Consider the following 18,419-nt stretch of genomic DNA (forward strand, 5'->3'; position numbering starts at 1 on the left):
CCACCCCTAGTATACTTTTATCTCATCTTCTAGACCAGGGTTTGGCAAACTTTTTCTGTAAATATTTTAGGCTTTTCAGGACAGATGGTCTCTGTTGCAAATACTCAATCCTACAACTGTCACATGAAAGCAGCCACAGAACAAACAGGCATTATTGTGTTGCAATACTTTATTTACAAAAATAGATGGTGTGCTAGATTTGACCAGCAGACTGTAGTTTGTTGACTCCTGTTCTAGACAATGAAGTCACTGAAGGTGGAGATATGGCTTATGCATCACACTTCAGCATAAATAAATGCTGAAGAATAAATACACGAGTAAATGAAAAACAACATAAAGAATATATACTTACTTGGCTTATTTTTAATTTTATTAAAAAAAAATCAAAAGGACTGAGTTTGTAATTTAGGTGATGGGTCATTTTATTAGTATACATCATAAGTTATATACAATAAAAATATTCTTCTGTATGTTCATATATATACATTTTAAAATGTATTCATGTATGCATAATAAAAATTTTAAATAAATTGAAAAGGTTAAATTCCTAATTTTAGAAACTATATATTTTTTTTTCAAATTTTTACTTAAATTCTAATTAACATGTAGTGTAATATTGGTTTCAGGAGTAGAATTTAGTGATTCATCACCCACATATTACACCTAGTGCTAATCATAACAAATACCCTCCTTATTCCGCATTGCCCATCTAGCCCATCCCCCCCCCCCGAACTCCCTCCCAACCCTCAGTTTGTTCTTTATAGCTAAGAGTCTCTTACGATTTCCTTCCCGCTCTTTTTTTTTCCCCCTTCCCCTATGTTCATCTGTTTTATTTCTTAAATTCCACATGAGTGAAATCATTCAGTATTTATCTTTCTCTGACTGCCTTATTTTGCTTAGCAAATATACTCTAGCTCCATCCACATCATTGCAAGTGGCAAGATTTCATTCTTTTTGATGGCTGAGTAATATATGTATCACACCTTCTCTATCTATTCATCAGTTGATGGACATTTGGGCTCTCTCCATAGTTTGGTTATTGTTGATAATGCTGCCATAAACATCAGGGTGCATGTATCCCTTCAAATCTGTATTTTTGTATCCTTTGGGTAAATACCTAGTAGTGCAATTGCTGGATCATAGGTTAGATCCATTTTTAATTTTGAGGAACCTCCATACTGTTTTCCAGAAGGGCTGCACCAGTTTGCATTCCCACCAACAGTTTGCATTCCCCTTTCCCCAGATCCTCACCAACATCTGTCGTTTCCTGTGTTGTTAATTTTAGCCATTCTGATAGGTATGAGATAGCATCTCACTGTGGTTTTGATTTGTAATTCCCTGATGATGAGTGATGTTGAGCATCTTTTCATGTGTCTGTTAGCCATCTGGATGTCTTCTTTGGGAAAATGTCTGTTCATATCTTCTACCCATTTCTTAACTGGATTATTTGTTTTTTGGGGTGTTGAGTTGGATAAGTTCTTTAGATTTTGGATACTAATCCTTTATCAGATATGTCATTTGCAAATATCTTCTCCCATTCCAAAGGTTGCCTTTTAGTTTTGTTGATTGTTTCCTTCACTGTACAGAAGATTTTTATCTTGATGAAGTCCCAATAATTCATTTTTTGCTTTCGTTTCCCTCACCTCCAGAGACATGCCTAGTAAGAAGTTGCTATAGCTGAGGTCAGAGGTTACTGCCTATGTTCTCCTCTAGGATTTTGATGGCATTCTGTCTCACGTTCAGGTCTTTCATTCATTTTGAATTTATTTTTGTGTATTGTGCAAGAAAGTTTCTTTCTTCTGGATGCAGAAGAAACTATATATTCTTAACCACATCCTTAGCATATATGATCATGGACAGACCACTCCCCAAAAGAAGTTATTTAATTTAGTGACTGTATAATCCTTGCAATTTTGACAACCAGATGATTTTTAAACATCTCTAGCCCTCTCAAAATACAATATGATAATTTCTAAAATTAATTTGATTTTGACATATTTGTAAGAATGTTTCAATACCCTGTAAGATAAAAGGAAACATTCAGAGTAGCATAAAATTAGGGTATCAAGTACCTGTCTAACCTGAATTTTAAGGAAACAAAGTGTAGAATTGTAATAATTTTAGAATTCACTTCCCCGGGGGTCTGCCACGGAAACAAGATGACGAAGGGGACGTCATCGTTTGGAAAGCGTCGCAATAAGACGCACACGTTGTGCCGCCGCTGTGGCTCGCAGGCCTACCACCTTCAGAAGTCCACCTGTGGCAAATGCGGCTATCCCGCCAAGCGCATGAGCAAGTGTAACTGGAGTGGAGTGCCAAGGCTAAAAGACAAAACACCACTGGGACGGGTCGAATGAGGCTCCGCAGATTCAGGCATGGATTCTGTGAAGGAACAACACCTAAGCCCAAGAGGGCAGCTGTTGCAGCATCCAGTTCATCTTAAGGATTTCAATGATTAGTCACACAATAAACGTTCTGTTTTTAAAAAAAAAAAAAAAGAATTCACTTCCCCCATGGTACAAAAAAACCTTTATCTAGTATATATATACTATACAGATACATAAACTAAATGTGTTTTACTCTTGTTTAATCTTAATCACACACTTCTTAAAATGAAATCTAAAAGTAGTGTGGTTGACAAGAAATCAAATGCACAAAAATATAAAAATGAAGAAATTATAAGGATTTTGGAGGGGACTTCTTAATAACAGATTATAAATATGGATACCTGCATGATGAAATGCTACTCCCCATGGTATAGTTTTTTGTAATATAGAGTCCAGGCCTGAAGGCGAACGTTTTAACTGATCCATCACTTCTAGGAGGCCCTTTTGTTCCAGTTTCACTGGCGGAAGTTCAGATGATCTTACCAATCCTGTCACAGAAAAAACATCAACACTGTTCACCTCTGGCTGGACCTCTTTAAATGCTATCTGCCTAAGTCATGACAGAGCTAAATATTAGGGCAATGGTTCTAAAACTACTATACAAAAAATTAGCAGGACATCTTTTAAAAATACTTATGCTTGGCTCTTATTCCTAGACATTGTGATGCAACAGTATGCAACCTGGACATAAGGAATTTTAAAATCTCCCCAGATGATTCTAATGTGCACCAAAGTTTAGGAAGCACTGTGTTAGGGTGAGACCAGGCCCACAAGAGGTGATCAAAGGACACAGCTGAGGAAGGAGAGGATTACAGATACTACCATTCAGAGCCTAAAAATCAAAATCCTTGCTCAAAGTGTGTCCCACCAACCAGCAGCGTCAGAACCACCTAGGAGCCTATTTCTTTTTTTTTTTTTTTTTTAAGATTTTTATTTATTTGAGAGAGAGAGACACAGTGAAAGAGGGAAGACAAGCAAGGGGAGTGGGAGAGGGAGAAGGAGGCTTCCTGCCGAGCAGAGAGCCTGATGCAGGGCTCGATCCCAGACCCTGGAACCATGACCTGAGCCAAAGGCAGATGCTTAACGACTGAGCCACCCAGGCACCCCTAGGAGCCTATTTCTATGTGATAATTTTTCTAGCCTCTTTGCTACCCGTGTGGTAATTAGTCACCCATTATCTTCTGTCTTTGCCTCTCTGTGTAAACCGCTCCCCTAGTAAGATCTCAACTTTCTTAGATGCAGGAACTATGTTTTCTTTAAAGAATTTCCCAAAATCTTGGATTTCTGAACTAGTAAGCCTCTGATAAGATATATTTTTAACATATATTATATATATATTTTTTAAAGATTTGATTTATTTATTTGACAGGGAGAGATAGCGAGAGCAGGAACACAAGCAGAGGGAGTGGGAAAGGGAAAAGCAGGCTTCCTGCCAAGCAGGAGCCCAATGTGGGACTCAATCCTAGGATCCCGGGATCATGACCTGAGCCGAAGGAAGACACTTAACAACTGAGCCACCCAGGCGCCCCTTTAACATATATATTTTTAAAAATATTTTAGGTAAAATTTTCTTAAAATTTTAAGGACCCACAGAGGTTACCAATGTTTTATTATGCTAAAGACAATTTAAAATTTTTAAAAACTACCATTGATCAATACCTTTATTTCAAAAGAAAAGTCATTTTAACATAAAAAAAAATTAGTAGGGATAATTTCAGAATTTAAACTTCAGCTTTACAGAAAATGCACTGTCTTATCTTTATTTTTCTGGTGATAATTTCACCATAGCCCAGACTCTAGTCCAAGCACTAGGATTTGGGAACCTTTGCTATAAATAAAAGTAACAGAATCTGAAGCAAAGAAGATAATAATAATGTTTCTGGTTATTAAAGGAATTTAAGTTATTATGGTACAACATAAGGAATATAAATGGCACAGTATAGAAAACATCAATTAGGAGGGAAATGAAAGAGGTATTATAATGTTGGGCCAGAGCCTATCAAATATAAACTTCAAGCAAAGTTTACTTATTGGAGCTAAGCTTGAGGCATCTATCACCTGTCCTCAGGATTCCAATGAAATCATAAAATATCCTAATATTCTGTGACCAGAACTGGTTGGTTTCTGTCTTCCCTACACTTATCTTGGGCCCCAAGGGACCATAGCCTGGCAAAAGTGTTGAGGGAACAGTGCTCACCCTAGAATCAGTAAAATATATACTAATGGTTAAAGCCATACACTAAATCACTACTCAGCAATAAAAAACAAATTGATAAACAACCTGGTGAATCTTAAAAATACCATGCTGAAAGAAGCCAAACATACAACACATGTATTTACTATGAGATTTCATTTATATGAAATTCTTAGGAAAGGCACAGCTAATCTAGAGTAACAAAAAGCAGATCACTTGCCTGGGGCTAGAGAGGAGATTGATAGCGAAAGAGCAAAGATTACATTTTAGGGTGATAGAAATGTTCTATAGGTTCATTATAGTGGGGGTTAAACAAGTGTATACTTTGTTAAAATTCATTAAATTATACACTTCAAATGGGTACATTTTATTATATATAAATTATACCTCAATAAATCTGATTTTATTTATTTTTTAAGATTTTATTTTATTTTATTTGAGAGAGAGAACGCAAGCAAGAGAGGAGAAGAAGGAGCAGCTGAGGGAGAGGGAGAAGCAGGCTCCCCACTGAGCAGAGAGCCCCACACAGGACTTGATTCCAGGACCCTAGGACCATGACCTGAGCCGAAGGCAGCCACTTAACAGACTGAGCCACCCAGGCGCCCCAATAAAGCTAATTTTAAAATACATGTGTTTATATACATATATATGTATATGTCTGTGATTCTTTTTTAGAGTTTGGAAATATAAAGAGAGATATGTCTGATTTCTCCAGAAAAATGTATATATGTGAAGTTCTATATATAATTTAGAGGCTTCAAAGATCAATATCTCAAAGCCCATGGATCCTAGATGAAGAATCTTAGTATGTGCCTGTATAAATCCAGTATTTTAAAAATCTTAAGGTTAGCCTGAGTGTATGTATACATTGTCTATAATGAGGATAAGGAGAGGATTAGTCACAAAAGCACAGTTTTGTAAACTATGTAAACCAGTGGGCAGGTGGCTCAATGATCGAAAAGAGTCATGCTTTATTTATATACTCATTAACATTACTTTCAAGCAAGTGTACTAAGTATAGAAGCTTTCATTTCCATCAGTAACTTACCCTTGGCTTGATGGTGTAGATTATAAAACTCACGGGCAATGCTATCTGCCAACTTCTCACACCATTTCTTTGATGGACAGAAAAGTAATACTGAATGGTTATCACAAATGGTCTCATAACATAAACTAACAACATGGTCCTCATCTCCCTAAGAAAGAAAGAGAAATAGTCACTCTAATGGTCCTTTCAAAACATTTTCACATCAGTTTAAAGTCACTCATTTTGCTTCATGGGGAAGGTTTTTTCCTACTGAAAGGCATAATAAAAATCAGTTACAAAGTCAATAACAAAGAAAAAGCAAACGAAAAAGAGAAATAAACTTCCTTATAATGCAAGGTGAAAAGGAAATATTTTCTATTAATTCAACTAGTATTTATTGACTTTGAACCCTCAGCCAATGGGGATATAATGGTAAGCAAAAGAAAGTCAAGGTCCTATCTTTAAGGGGGTTAGGTCTCACTGGGGAAACATATTAAGGTACAAAACAAATAAATGTAAAATACAATTATTAGATGTACTATAAAATAATTTTATGATGTTTCAAAGCCTCATATTTGACATAAATTTGACAGAAAAAAATCAAAGAGGTTTCTCTGGAAAAATTATTTAGCTGAGATACAAAGGAGGGGAGGCATTATTTCAATGAAAGGTAACTGGCGGACAGTGGAAAAATTTCAGGCAGAACAAAGCATATGTAAATGCCCTGCGGTAGCCCAGTGAGTTCCCAAAACTGGAAGGGGTGTTTGACTGGATTAATTAATTCATCCATCCATTCACCCAATGAACAAACATTTACTATGTACCAGATATTGTCCTAGGTACTGGGGATAAAGAATAAAGCAGAGAAAAAGCTCTTTCCTCAAAGTGTTACTACGCCAGTAGGAAGGGAGAGATAACAAAAACAAGAAAAGTAAAATACAGAATTTTGAAAAGTGATAAAAAGAAAAAGAAAATGGAAAATAGGGACCAGGAATGGGAGGACACTGTAATTTAGACAAGGTGGCCAGGGAAGGTCTCAGAAAGTGACTTTTGAGTAAAGGTCCAAAGGTGAAAGAGTAAACCATACTGATGCTTCCGGGGGGGAAGGCATTCCAGAAAGAAAGAACCTGAGGTGGAAGATTCTTGGCATATTATGGAACAGCAAATAGGCTGTGGAGGGAATGAGAAGGAAAGTAGTAGGTGAGGTCAGAGCACTAAGGGGTGGGGACAGATCATGTACGGTCTTATAGCCTACCAAAAAGAGGCTGGCTTTCATTCTAAACAAAACAAGGAACCATTTCAAGGGTGGGAACATAATGGTTATGTTTTCTGATGTTCATGTTAAACAGATCATTAGCTCCTGATTTAAGCATAGACTGAAAGGGAGAAGGTGGGAAGCAGAGAGATCAATTAGGAGACTATTTCAATAATCCAGGTAAGAGTTGAAAGTGATTCAAACAGGGTGGAGGCAGAGACATACCAACAGAAAAAGATTAACAGGAGAGCAAATGAAATGTGTTTACATATTTGTTGAGGTACCAAGGCACAGTCTGATGAAATTTGGGGTACAGAGCAAAGCAACTGAGGAAGATTCCATGCCAGACATACAGAGACTACAAATGCCTATCTAGGAGAGGACTGAAACACATGAATTTACTCCTATTCCCAGCTCTAGCGTTTCCGTACTCGGAGGAACAGCTCTACACAAAAAGAGATGTCCCACTCCACAGATGATGAGTCACGTTTTTAACTCAGGATTGAAGAATCAGACTTAAAAAAATACTGTGAACTAAAATTTTTTAAGTGTATTTACGGGTGTGTGAGAGAATTTATAATTTATCAAGCACTTCCTAGATGCCAGACAAAACCATCCTTCATTCCTAGAATAAGTATTACATTCCACTGTCTAGATGAAGATAGTATATTCAGAGAGGTTTTGTGATTCAAGTAATATCAGCCATATCAAGTGTCTCTATTATGTATCAGAGGTAGGTCTGACTCTAAAAATGATGTTTTTCCCTTTTACTATATATTATACCTACTACTTAACAAAAGTTAATTTTCCACATTAGTGCTTAGTGTAAACTAAGCCATAAGAAAATCTTTTCCCGGGGCGCCTGGGTGGCTCAGATGGTTAAGCGTCTGCCTTCGGCTTAGGTCATGATCCCAGGGTCCTGGGATCGAGCCCCGCATCAGGCTCCCTGCTCCGTGGGAAGCCTGCTTCTCCCTCCTCCACTCCCCCTGCTTGTGTTCCCTCTCTTGCTGTGTCTCTCTCTGTCATATAAAAAAAAAAAAAAAACAACTATAAAAAAAAATAGAAAATCTTTTCCCAGTTAAAAAGAAAAATCTACAAAATTAGGTATTTTTTATTATTTATATTATCTTTTATTATACTTATTAGAAAAGATAATCATTTAAATTGAAGGCACAACTGGGGCACCTGGGTGGCTCATTCAGTTAAGCATCTGCCTTCGGCTCCGGTCATGATCCCAGGGTCCTGGGTTCAAGCCCTGCATCGGGCTCCCTGCTTAGCGGGGAGCCTGTTTCTCCCTCTGCCTCTGCCTGTCTCTCCCCCTGCTTGTGCTCTCTCTCTCTCTCTGTCAAATAAATCAATAAAACCTTTAAAAAAATAAATAAATTGAAGGCACAACTATATTTCTTCTCTCACCATCACCACCAATTATTTAAGATGAAACCATTAGCTTAATATTAATAATCCTTCTAATGGATATGTAAAGCATATTCAACTACATTGCAACCCCTAATTTATATAACTCAAAAAAATGTTAACTTCTAGAAAATGCAATCAAACACAAAATATTAGGAGTAGTGATGTAAAAATACTGACTTACCTTTACTTGTAGATTGGGATGAAATTCCCTCACAAGCTTCATTGAAGAGTCATATATAGAATTTCCAATTTTTACTGACTCTAACAGTGGTACAGGACGAAAGTTGGTGTGGTAGAGTTCAGCATTCAACCAGGACGCTACAATCTCCAAATTAGGAAGAGTAGCACTCATGCCAACAATCTGCACGGCATTAGATAAAGAACTGGCTAAATTTGCCTGGCTGTGGAAAACAAATGAAAATGATGTTCAGAGATACATAGTATTAGTTACAAATAGTGCTGCTAACAGTATTTTTGGTCATGTCCTTGGGTCCACACACCCATACATTTTTAAGGTATACACCTAGAAGTAAAATTACTGGGTTATAGATCATCTTCAATTTTATTGATGTCAAACTGTTTTCCAAAGAGACTGTACTAAAGTATCTCCATGATCCATGTGTGTTTTATTGTTCTACATCTTGTCACCACTTAGTATTGCCAATCTTTTTAACATTAGCCATTTTGGAGAGTGTGTGGTAATATCTCTTTGAAGAAGTAGTTTACATTGCTTTGATTACTAATGAGATTATCATTTCATGTTTATGGACCACTTGGATACCATCTTATAAATGCCTGTTGAAGGTACTTGCCCATTGATATATTGAGTTTTTTCTTCTTGATTTGCAGAACTGTTTGAATGTTCTGGATAATGACTTTACTCTTTCATTAATTTTTGCTCTTGTCTTTATTATTTCTCTCCTTCTACTTTCTGTGGCATTATTTTACTATTCTAAGTTCTTGAGATGAATAATACATTAATTTTTCAGTCTCTCTTCTTCAGTAATACATGCATTTTATACTATCAATTCCCCTTTAAACTTAAACTACATTTCCCAAGTTTTGTTAGGAGATATACTTTCAATTCAAACTATCTTCCAATTTCTACTGTGATTACTTTTTTGACCCAAAAATGGGTAAAAGTCTATTTCCCAATTTCCAGGGGACATATGCCTCTCCTATACTTATTTTTTAGTTTATTTCCATTTGTCAGAGAATATATTTTAAATTACTTAAATCCTTTAAAATATATGGCTTTATGGCCCAGCATAGAGCGACGTTTTATTATGCACACTGAAAAGAACATATATTCTGCTTTTATTTGGTAATTCTTCTACATACATCCATTAGGTCAAATTTGCTAATTGCATTAGTCATATCTTCTATATCCCTACTGATCTGGTATATAGATAATTATCTCCATGTTTTCTCATATACTGAAAAAGAGGTGTTAAATCTCCCTAAACTGAAACATAAGAGCTCCCAGATTGAAAGAATCTATTGAGCAACAAGCACAATGAACGAAAATGAAACACCAAGACATATTGGTGTGAAATTTCACAACACTGAGGAAGAAAAGGAGCCCCTAAAAACTCCCAGAGAAAATTTAAAAATTTCATACAAAGGATAAAGGATAAGCATGGCATTGGATTTCTCAACAGTAACAAGAGAATGAAGTAAGGTCTTAAAAACTCTAAAGGAAAAATATTTAAAACCTTGACTTCTATACCTGGACAATCTATGAAATAACTGTAAGGCATTTTCAGATATGCAAACTTTCAAAAAAAATCATATGAATAGACTGTACACTAAAATAAAGTGGAACATCCTGGAAGATGTCCCCACCAAAATGAGAAAGTAAATCAAGAAAAAAATATGTTATCCAAAAAAGGGGGACTCTGACTCAAGCAAAAAGCAATAGAAATAAATGATAAAGAAAGATCCTAAAATAAGTACTATGCAGCACATATATAGTTTACCCACATAACCAGATTAGAACAATTCAGAAGTCTTTTGGAGAAACTTCAAGAAGATGAATTTGGTAGAATAGCAAATGTGTTAGAACATATTGGATGGAGATTTACATAAGAGGGAAAGAGGCTGGGGATCAATCAGTGAAAAGGACAGAGAAAACCAAGCCATCAAACAAAAAAGATATTTATTAATTTCAGAGAAAACAAAAAGTTATTTAGAAGGTAAAAGTAATCATAATACACTACATGACTCGGTTGGCAAAGGCATTTATATAGTCCTAACAGTGAACATTAAATACTGATCTGAGCAAAATTATGGCATAACAGTATTTGGAGAATGGGAAGATGATGAGAGGACAAAGAGAGACTGGGGGGTCAGGTGGGAGGAGATTGGGTTGGGTGAGTAAAGATTTTAAAGAAGAGCTAGATCTTCATCTTTCATAGTAAGTAGTCAATACATAATGTGTAAAACTAAAAACACAAGTGGCTACATTTAGAAATAACACTGTAAATAAATTTTTTTAAAGCTGTAAGAGTTGAAAGTAGTTGCCTCTGGAAAGAGGGGATGAAGAAATGTTATTTTTCAAAATTAGCCTTGACTGCTCAAATAGAATGATGTATAACTGACAAATACAAAAACTGGATTTTTAAAATTTTACCATAAAAGTGGTGAACAATCCAAAATTTTAAAATGTTTACAAAATCATCTAAAATCACTCAGTCTTAAGTACTTCTTTTGGAACAAAAATGAACTGCTGTACATGAGTTTGTTCTAAATAGGTATTATTCTCCTTCTTTAATTTGTTTAATTCATACTTACTACGCACTTCTGCAAACACTTTCTCAACACTGCTTAGAATCTCAGGAACTCAGTTATTTCAGGTACTCACCAAGATGCTGACTTGTGAGTAATATAGCAAATCTTAGTGAGCAAAAGCTCCAGCAGATACCCTCGGTGAGAGTCTCCCAGCATATGCAATTCATCCACAACCACCATTCCTAAAGAGATTATCCAGATACTAGGTTTTACAAAATTTCACAATTTCAAGAAAAATTTTAAAAGACTCAGTATCTTATATAGTAAGTAGCTGTCATTACTACAGTATATTGCAGGTGATACAAATTTCTAACCATAAAACAAAAATCAGATTTCACATAATAGACATTCCTTTCTCAAGACATTTCAGATATCATAAGTGGTCCTACTGTAATGTATTCTGGATCTAAAAATCAATGATTAGCTAACTCAGAGGAAACTGCCTCTCATTACTCAGATACTTCTTTATTGGCAACCTTGTAGAAATACACGTACAATGAGATATCAAATACATGCTAGGACAGTTATTCAGTGTATTGACTTTTCTATGGGGGAAAACAACCAGGGCAACCAACAATACTGACGTTAGAAAGTTGCTTAGAAAAACAAAATTAGGGGCGCCTGGGTGGCTCAGTCGTTAAGCATCTGCCTTCGGCTCAGTCATGATCCTGGGGTCCTGGGATGGAGCCCCGCATCGGGGCTCCCTGCTCGGCGGGAAGCCCTCTCTCACTACCCCCTGCTTGTTTTCCCCCTCTCGCTGTGTCTCTCTCTGTCAAATAAATAAAATAAAATCTTTAAAAAAAAAAAGAAATCTTTAAAAAAAAAAAAAAAAAGAAAAACAAAATCACATCAAGAAGAAAGAAATGATTTTAAGGGATGTTTTTGTTTGATGATGATAGGTAATGAGTCACTCTACTACAAAACATAAGTATGTTTTGTCTACCAGAATCCTCTTCTCCACTACTTGGAGAATTAAACCAGTCTGTGCACTTGGAATAATGCTCAAGAATTACTGAAAAGTTAGTACCAACCAATGCCTTCTTTAAACACAGTCATAAGATCATGGTTTTCACAGGCACTGGTATCCCCCTGACAAAGCCTCCCCACCTAAATCAAGATCTTTCAGACCCATTTCCTAATGGCACATGATGCTCCTTTTCCTCATCAGTAAGCTATCTCAAAAATCATATGGCATGATAAGTTATTTCAGTTTACTCACTCAGTCATTCAAAAAATATCTGTGCTAGGTATATTGGATATCACATTTAATAAGATTCTATTGCAATCCTTGAGATATTTAAAATCCAATGGGGTTACAAGTGATAAGACAATTCTGATACAAATTGATGAATGTGATTTCTCTAAGCTTTACAGAGCAGAGCCATGTCTTATTAATCTTTGATTTCATTCCCCACTCCTACCCTACCCAACTTTACCATTTAAGTTCACCAGGATCTCAGTGAGTAGCTAACTGATATGAGTTGCCGCTTCTGCTGATGCTACAACCATTCTCTCCCTGCTGCTACCTCTACATAGACTTTTCTAAGTGGTTACAAAAAAAAAAAAAAGTATTAAGGTAGAAAACCTTCCCGGAGTTCCAAACTCATATACAGTGTCAGCTTCTATAGCTCCATACCATTTCCCTGCTAAATGGTAACCTCTAAGTAAAGGCCAAATCTAGATATCCTAGCACCAGAATATGATAATGAATACATACTAACTGCGGATATGGCAGAAACAGCCCCAGCATGCTTCCTTCTATTCCCAGTAAAGTTTAGACAGAAAAGAAGCAATAAGAAATGACTTGAGGGCTCAAGGATATCCTCTGTGTTTTGTAAAGTGCAAACATACAGGGAAATAGTCAATAACAGCAAGCAAAAAAACTTTTTTTTTTTTTAAACACAGAGTTCCTAACATTACAGATGCCAATTCTCAACTCCATAAGCAGATGACAGATAATAAGAAAAAAATGGGACATATAGAAATCACAACAGCTCCACTCCATTCCATCAAAAATTAGCAACAGAAAATATTTGCTTATTTCCTACTTTTCTTACCTAATAGATCCATCTTATTTTCCTCTATGAGGCGATTGATCAGACCATTGGCTCTCTCGATTGTGCAGACAGCAATATCCAAGGAAGAGAAATGCCCTGTTGGAGAGGCACTGCCCATATAACCGTCCACATTTATTCCTACTTCCTGAAACAGACTCTGAATTGAGTGAAAAGGAACAATACAAGTAAAAATACTTGAAATTCATGAATTGTAGATTGGCTCTATCCCAGAACACAGACATAAGTATCCAAAGATATTTATTAGATTACTGTTGGTTGTTCCTGGCCAGGACACACTGTTTTTTGGGGTTTTTTTTAGTATTACATGCTAAAAATATGAAGTTTAGAACTGACAAAACTCAGAACAGAGATTTTCTGTTAAGACAGAGTCCAACAGAAGTATGCCATTTTAACGATTACATTAATACAGCACTTCCAAGAGTTATTTATAGAAATTAAAATTGAAAGAAAACTACCTTAAGCACTAAATTTTTAATCTAATGAACATGCAAGAAACTAGCTCTTTTTTAAAACACAAATGTAACATTTTAAGAAACAAATTTAGACTTCATGAAAAAATTATTCTCATTATCCCACAATTTTTTATACAATAGAAGTTTTCAAAAGTCCAATGCAGTGGGACCTTGATGTTAATTTTTTTTTTTTTTTTTTTTTTTTGTAGTTTAACTTTAACTAACATACCTTCTCAATAAAAAGGATCCTTTCATCATTTTGTTACTTTGGTCTAAGTTGAGAGGATGTTACCATGTAGGACCAGCTTTGTTGGCTATTTGGCCTCTGAAATAACTGTTAAAAAGATTTATAGAACCATAGAACTTTAGAGCTGTTCATTCAATAAAATGTTTCTGAGTGTTATTGAGTTAACCCATAGTATTAGGGTTAAAATCCTCATTTTACCAATGAAAATACTGAGGTCCAGGAGATTATGTGCCTGGCCTGAAGATATAGTTAATGGCAAAACTGGGACTAGAACCCAGATTTTTTGACTACCAGTATAATAGTCTTGCCATTGCAACATATTTTTTCGCTGCAGAGATCACAACAGTAAATGTATTCTATTTAATGAAACACTGTTATTTGTAAAAATGCCTTAAAAACCAGTGAGTAGCATACAAATGAAAAATGTTATTATTCATTTTTGCAGAACAGACCACAGGCCTGAAGCTTTACCTACGCACCAATTGATCTTGTTCTTCTTCCCCTAACTACTCCCAAATGGCCCTCAGTTAGGATAGGATATGTTTCTTTAAACACTCTCCTTTCCGTGCTTCACTTTAATTCTACTATTCAGTTAAAATGCTGTTTTTTAATTTATATGTTTAAATACTAATTGAAATATTCTGTTCACTTCCTAAGGAAAAGTTCATAAATTTTAACACAATTTTCAATTACTGTTTTGATTTAATGACCCTTTCTCCTTTATGCAATAATAAAAAAGTTTCTCTTCATAAATGGTCAACTTTTAAAGCTACTTTGGGATGCAATAAAAGAAACCTTTATTAACACAGCTGCCAATAATAGATCTTATTACAATAATGTTCTTAGTACAAGAACATTACCTGAAGATAGTATTTCTTCTCTTTAGCCACAGAGACAAAGGGCAAAATAAACAAAGCTTTCTTCCGCATTTCCAAAACTCGCTTCAACATAAGTAATTCAGCAACAAGAGTCTTCCCAGCACTTGTAGGAGCTAAAACATATTATTCCACAAGGTTATTACAAAGAGAAGTAATATTTGATATACTGCATTAATTAATGTTTTAAGCCATATCCAGTAACTACAGAGCCTTAGACTAGCCTATCATTAAGGCCCCTACTAGCATCTGAAAACTTTATTTGCTTACATGACCCTGACTTCAACCAGCACTCTAGATAGCCTCACACTGAAAACAGAAAATTATTATTTTTTTTTAAAGATTTATTTATTTATTTGAGAGAGCGAGAATGAGAGAGAGAGAGTACATGAGAGGGGGGAGGGTCAGAGGCAGAAGCAGACTCCCTGCCGAGCAGGGAGCCCGATGCGGGACTCGATCCAGGGACTCCAGGATCATGACCTGAGCTGAAGGCAGTCGCTTAACCAACTGAGCCACCCAGGCGCCCCGAAAACAGAAAATTATTAAACAAATCCTTTTATGAACAATAAATGATGAATACTTAGTCCCTAGCTTGTATCTACCGATCCTTTCCTTTAAGTGCTGAATGGTTAAAAGCTCTGCTTTGAGGAAGGAGATAAACAAGTTTAATATATTGTGGTAGGAACCATGATAGAAGTTGAGAGAGAAGAGCTATAATGAAGTTTATGGAAAGGAAACACAACTTATGAGACGAGAAGGGAAGAGGAAAGAAATGCCAAGCAAAAGAAACAACATGTGCAGAAGCCTGGAGGAAAGCCTGGTAAGTTCAGAGGGCAGCAATTTAGTAAGCCTGAAATAAAACCAGGAGGAGTAAGAGAAGAGATATGAATATATCACATGAAAAAGAATTTTATAATCCCACCACCTAAGGAATTTAGAATTTATCCTGAAAGCAATGTAGAGTGACTAGTGAGTTTTACGAAAAGGAGTGGCAAGATCATATTTGTACTCTATAAAGACCACTTTGCAAGCAGAGGCAGAATAAAACCAGAGAGAAAATATAAACTAGTTATAAGGCTATTGCATAATCTAGAAGATGAGCATAATCTACAAGAAAGAGGATAATAAACTAGGTAGTGTACCTAAAAACAGAGAGTAGTCAAAATCAAGATATTTGGGTGGCTCAGTCGGTGGGGCATTTGACTCTTGATTTCCACTCAGGTCATGATCTCAGGGTGGTGAGACTGAGCCCCCATCAGGCTCCACACTCAGGGAGGAGTCTGCTTCTCTCCCCTTCTCCCCCTTCTTCTGCCCCTCCCCACGCACTCACACTCTCGTGTGTACTCTCTCTCTCTTAATAAATCTTTAAAAAAAAAAAAGATACTTGATAATATACACTGGACTTGGTGATTAATTGATGTAAGCTGGCAACCAGAAATATGAATGATACTCAAGTTTGGGTTTAAGCAGTTGAAATGGTCAGGCCATTCTACCACTGCCACCAGTTAGTATTTATGATGTACATTCTATATGCCAACAACTGTTCTAAGCCTTCAGTCATGCTTTCTATTAATATGCTCTATATTAATTACCACAGGCATTAACTGTAACAGTTTTCAAACCCAACCAATCTGACTCCACAGCCTGAACTTATTGTACCTAATGATAACTATCGGCTGAAGCATTAATTAAAAATCTGGATGACTCACAACTTCAGAAAAAACTGATACAAAGAAAGTGCATCTTATGGTAAGTTCTAAAGTCAGTGAGTAAAAAGGTTAAAAAGTATGAATGTCAGAGTTGCCCCTGAAAGCCTATATAAGTCTTCTATATGGTAAATTACATATGTTTTTGTGTATACAACCTTGTACAAGCAGGTCAATGTATATAACATTATACATTATGTATTTATAATATGTTTATATGTTTATAAACATATTTATAATATGTTTATTATAAATACATAATGTATAATGTTCACACACTCTAAAGCAACTGAGATCAACCAGGGGAAGAGCAGATTTACATTTCCCTTGCACTCTCATCCTGGGACATGGTTGTTAAGAGGAAAGACAAGCAGAATAGCTCTCTTTAAATTGTCTGCTTTTTCGCTCCCCACACTCACCAATATAATGGAATTTGCATAATTTAAACACGCATATGATGAGACTCCACTTTTCCTATTTTAAGACTTTCTCTAGTTATAAAGCAGTTTCATTCACTTTTTAAACTACCTCATAACTACTACCTTTTAAATTACTTCGTAACTACCTCAAGGGTATCCTTTATATTCATGTCATAAAGTAGTACAGAAATTAATGTGCACAAATTTGAATACCTGAATAGACTAAATTCTTTCCTTCCAGGACTTGTCCAAGCAAAAGGCACTCTGCCTGCCATTCAAACATCTTTTTTACACCAAAACTGTGGTATTTTTCCAGAACCGCTACAGGGAGTCCCCAGTTTGCCAACAGCAACTTGTCTATTTGATCGTCAGGAATTGTCTGCTTGCATTCCCCTTTCAGGAAAGAAAAAAGTAATTAATAGTTGAACCTAATTCTAACATATGACTTCAGCTGTTAGTCTTCCACTGTGTTTTGGAATTCCTACGTGTTGGACTGCGGCCATCTATATAAAGCACATCGTGACATAAAGCACTTCCTATATAAGGGTCTGTAAGGAGTACTGGGCACCATTAGGCGTGAGCCCCCGACAGGTGATTAGATCTGGCCGACTAGGAAGTTGTTTCTGTAACGGCCTAAAGACCCACAAACCGCTTGAATATTATGACCAGGCTGTCGCCCCATCTGCACGTCCATGTCCTAACAGAAAGTGGCCTGCCACACTAGGCCAGAGTCACAGACTGAAAAGGGGAGTAGAAGTCCAGCGGGCTGTGCAAACCACGCAAGCTCTGTGCTGAAACTACACCTCCCACACGCGGCTGGGCAGAGCTGCCCACCTCGCCCGCGGCCCCTCGAGCGCCTGGGAGTACCTGCAGCTGCGGCCTGCGGTCGGCCGCGGTCCTTCAAGCAGCGTCCCAGACCCGGCGGCGGACTCAGCACGGGCCCCGAGGGGAGCAGGGGGCTGTCCCCGCCGTCACCGCCGCCTCCCGAGAAGGAGTCCGAGCCTGATGCTGAACGCCGCCGTTTTCCACTCCAGCGAGGAAGATTCATCGCGAACTCTCCTCGGCGATTCAGGGAAAGTCACAGTCCCAGCGTCCTCCCGCTCCGGAGAAACCGGGCCTGGTGACAGGTGCAGCCTCCATCTTCCCGCCTCGGCTTTCAGACTCAGGCCTCCCAGCCCGCCCCCGGAACCATAGAGTTCTCAGTGGTGAGAGTAACCTGAGGACCATAGAGTCGTGGGGAAGGAGCGGCTTCGCTGGTGTCTTAGACCTCCAGCCTTTCGCCTCGTTTGTAGGTTAGGGTCAGAGAAGCCGAGTTGCACCTTCATCAAGGGGCGGGGGCGAGGGAACGACTCTGTATGTATAACCTGTATTTATAATCAGCCTGGCCTAAGCACTTTCTTTTTGTCTATTTCCTGTTTGAATAGCAAGATTTGCTAACTTCATGAGTTGCCCGTAATAGGTAGCTCAGGGAAGTAACTCTTTTTAACATATTGATATTAAAAAAAAATTACAGATTATGTGTGCAAGTACATATAGTACAAGTCTGGGAAATAGCTTTTGAGAATCAATTCTG

General features: G+C 37.0%; 1 protein-coding gene and 1 pseudogene across 10 annotated transcripts in view; one reads left to right on the forward strand and one right to left on the reverse strand.

Annotated features, from left to right (window-relative positions):
• Positions 1-18,013, reverse strand: part of POLQ (DNA polymerase theta) — a 123,643-nt gene extending 105,630 nt beyond the window's left edge. For 9 of the 10 annotated variants that reach the window (XR_010413357.1, XM_064596716.1, XM_064596685.1 and 6 more), the window contains exons 1-8: positions 17,714-18,013; positions 17,060-17,239; positions 14,707-14,837; positions 13,127-13,283; positions 11,143-11,251; positions 8,461-8,680; positions 5,630-5,777; positions 2,729-2,875 (exon numbers count right to left, since the gene is read on the reverse strand). Coding sequence is in view for 9 of the 10 variants with exons in the window: in XM_064596716.1 (XP_064452786.1) it covers positions 2,729-2,875; positions 5,630-5,777; positions 8,461-8,680; positions 11,143-11,251; positions 13,127-13,283; positions 14,707-14,837; positions 17,060-17,239; positions 17,714-17,894 (1,273 nt within the window). In the remaining variant the exon portion in view is untranslated. Of the gene's footprint in view, positions 1-2,728; positions 2,876-5,629; positions 5,778-8,460; positions 8,681-11,142; positions 11,252-13,126; positions 13,284-14,706; positions 14,838-17,059; positions 17,240-17,713 lie in introns of those variants that run through there. The other variant, XM_064596940.1, reaches the window with a different exon arrangement.
• On the forward strand, positions 2,145-2,456 carry LOC123863428 (large ribosomal subunit protein eL37-like; annotated as a pseudogene).
• Positions 18,014-18,419: the final 406 nt, after the last annotated feature.

This window comes from Mirounga angustirostris, unplaced genomic scaffold (genome assembly GCF_029215605.1).
Source record: "Mirounga angustirostris isolate CCGP_5_RB_7025 unplaced genomic scaffold, mMirAng1.0.hap1 SCAF_1, whole genome shotgun sequence".
NCBI classification, from domain to species: domain Eukaryota; kingdom Metazoa; phylum Chordata; class Mammalia; order Carnivora; family Phocidae; genus Mirounga; species Mirounga angustirostris.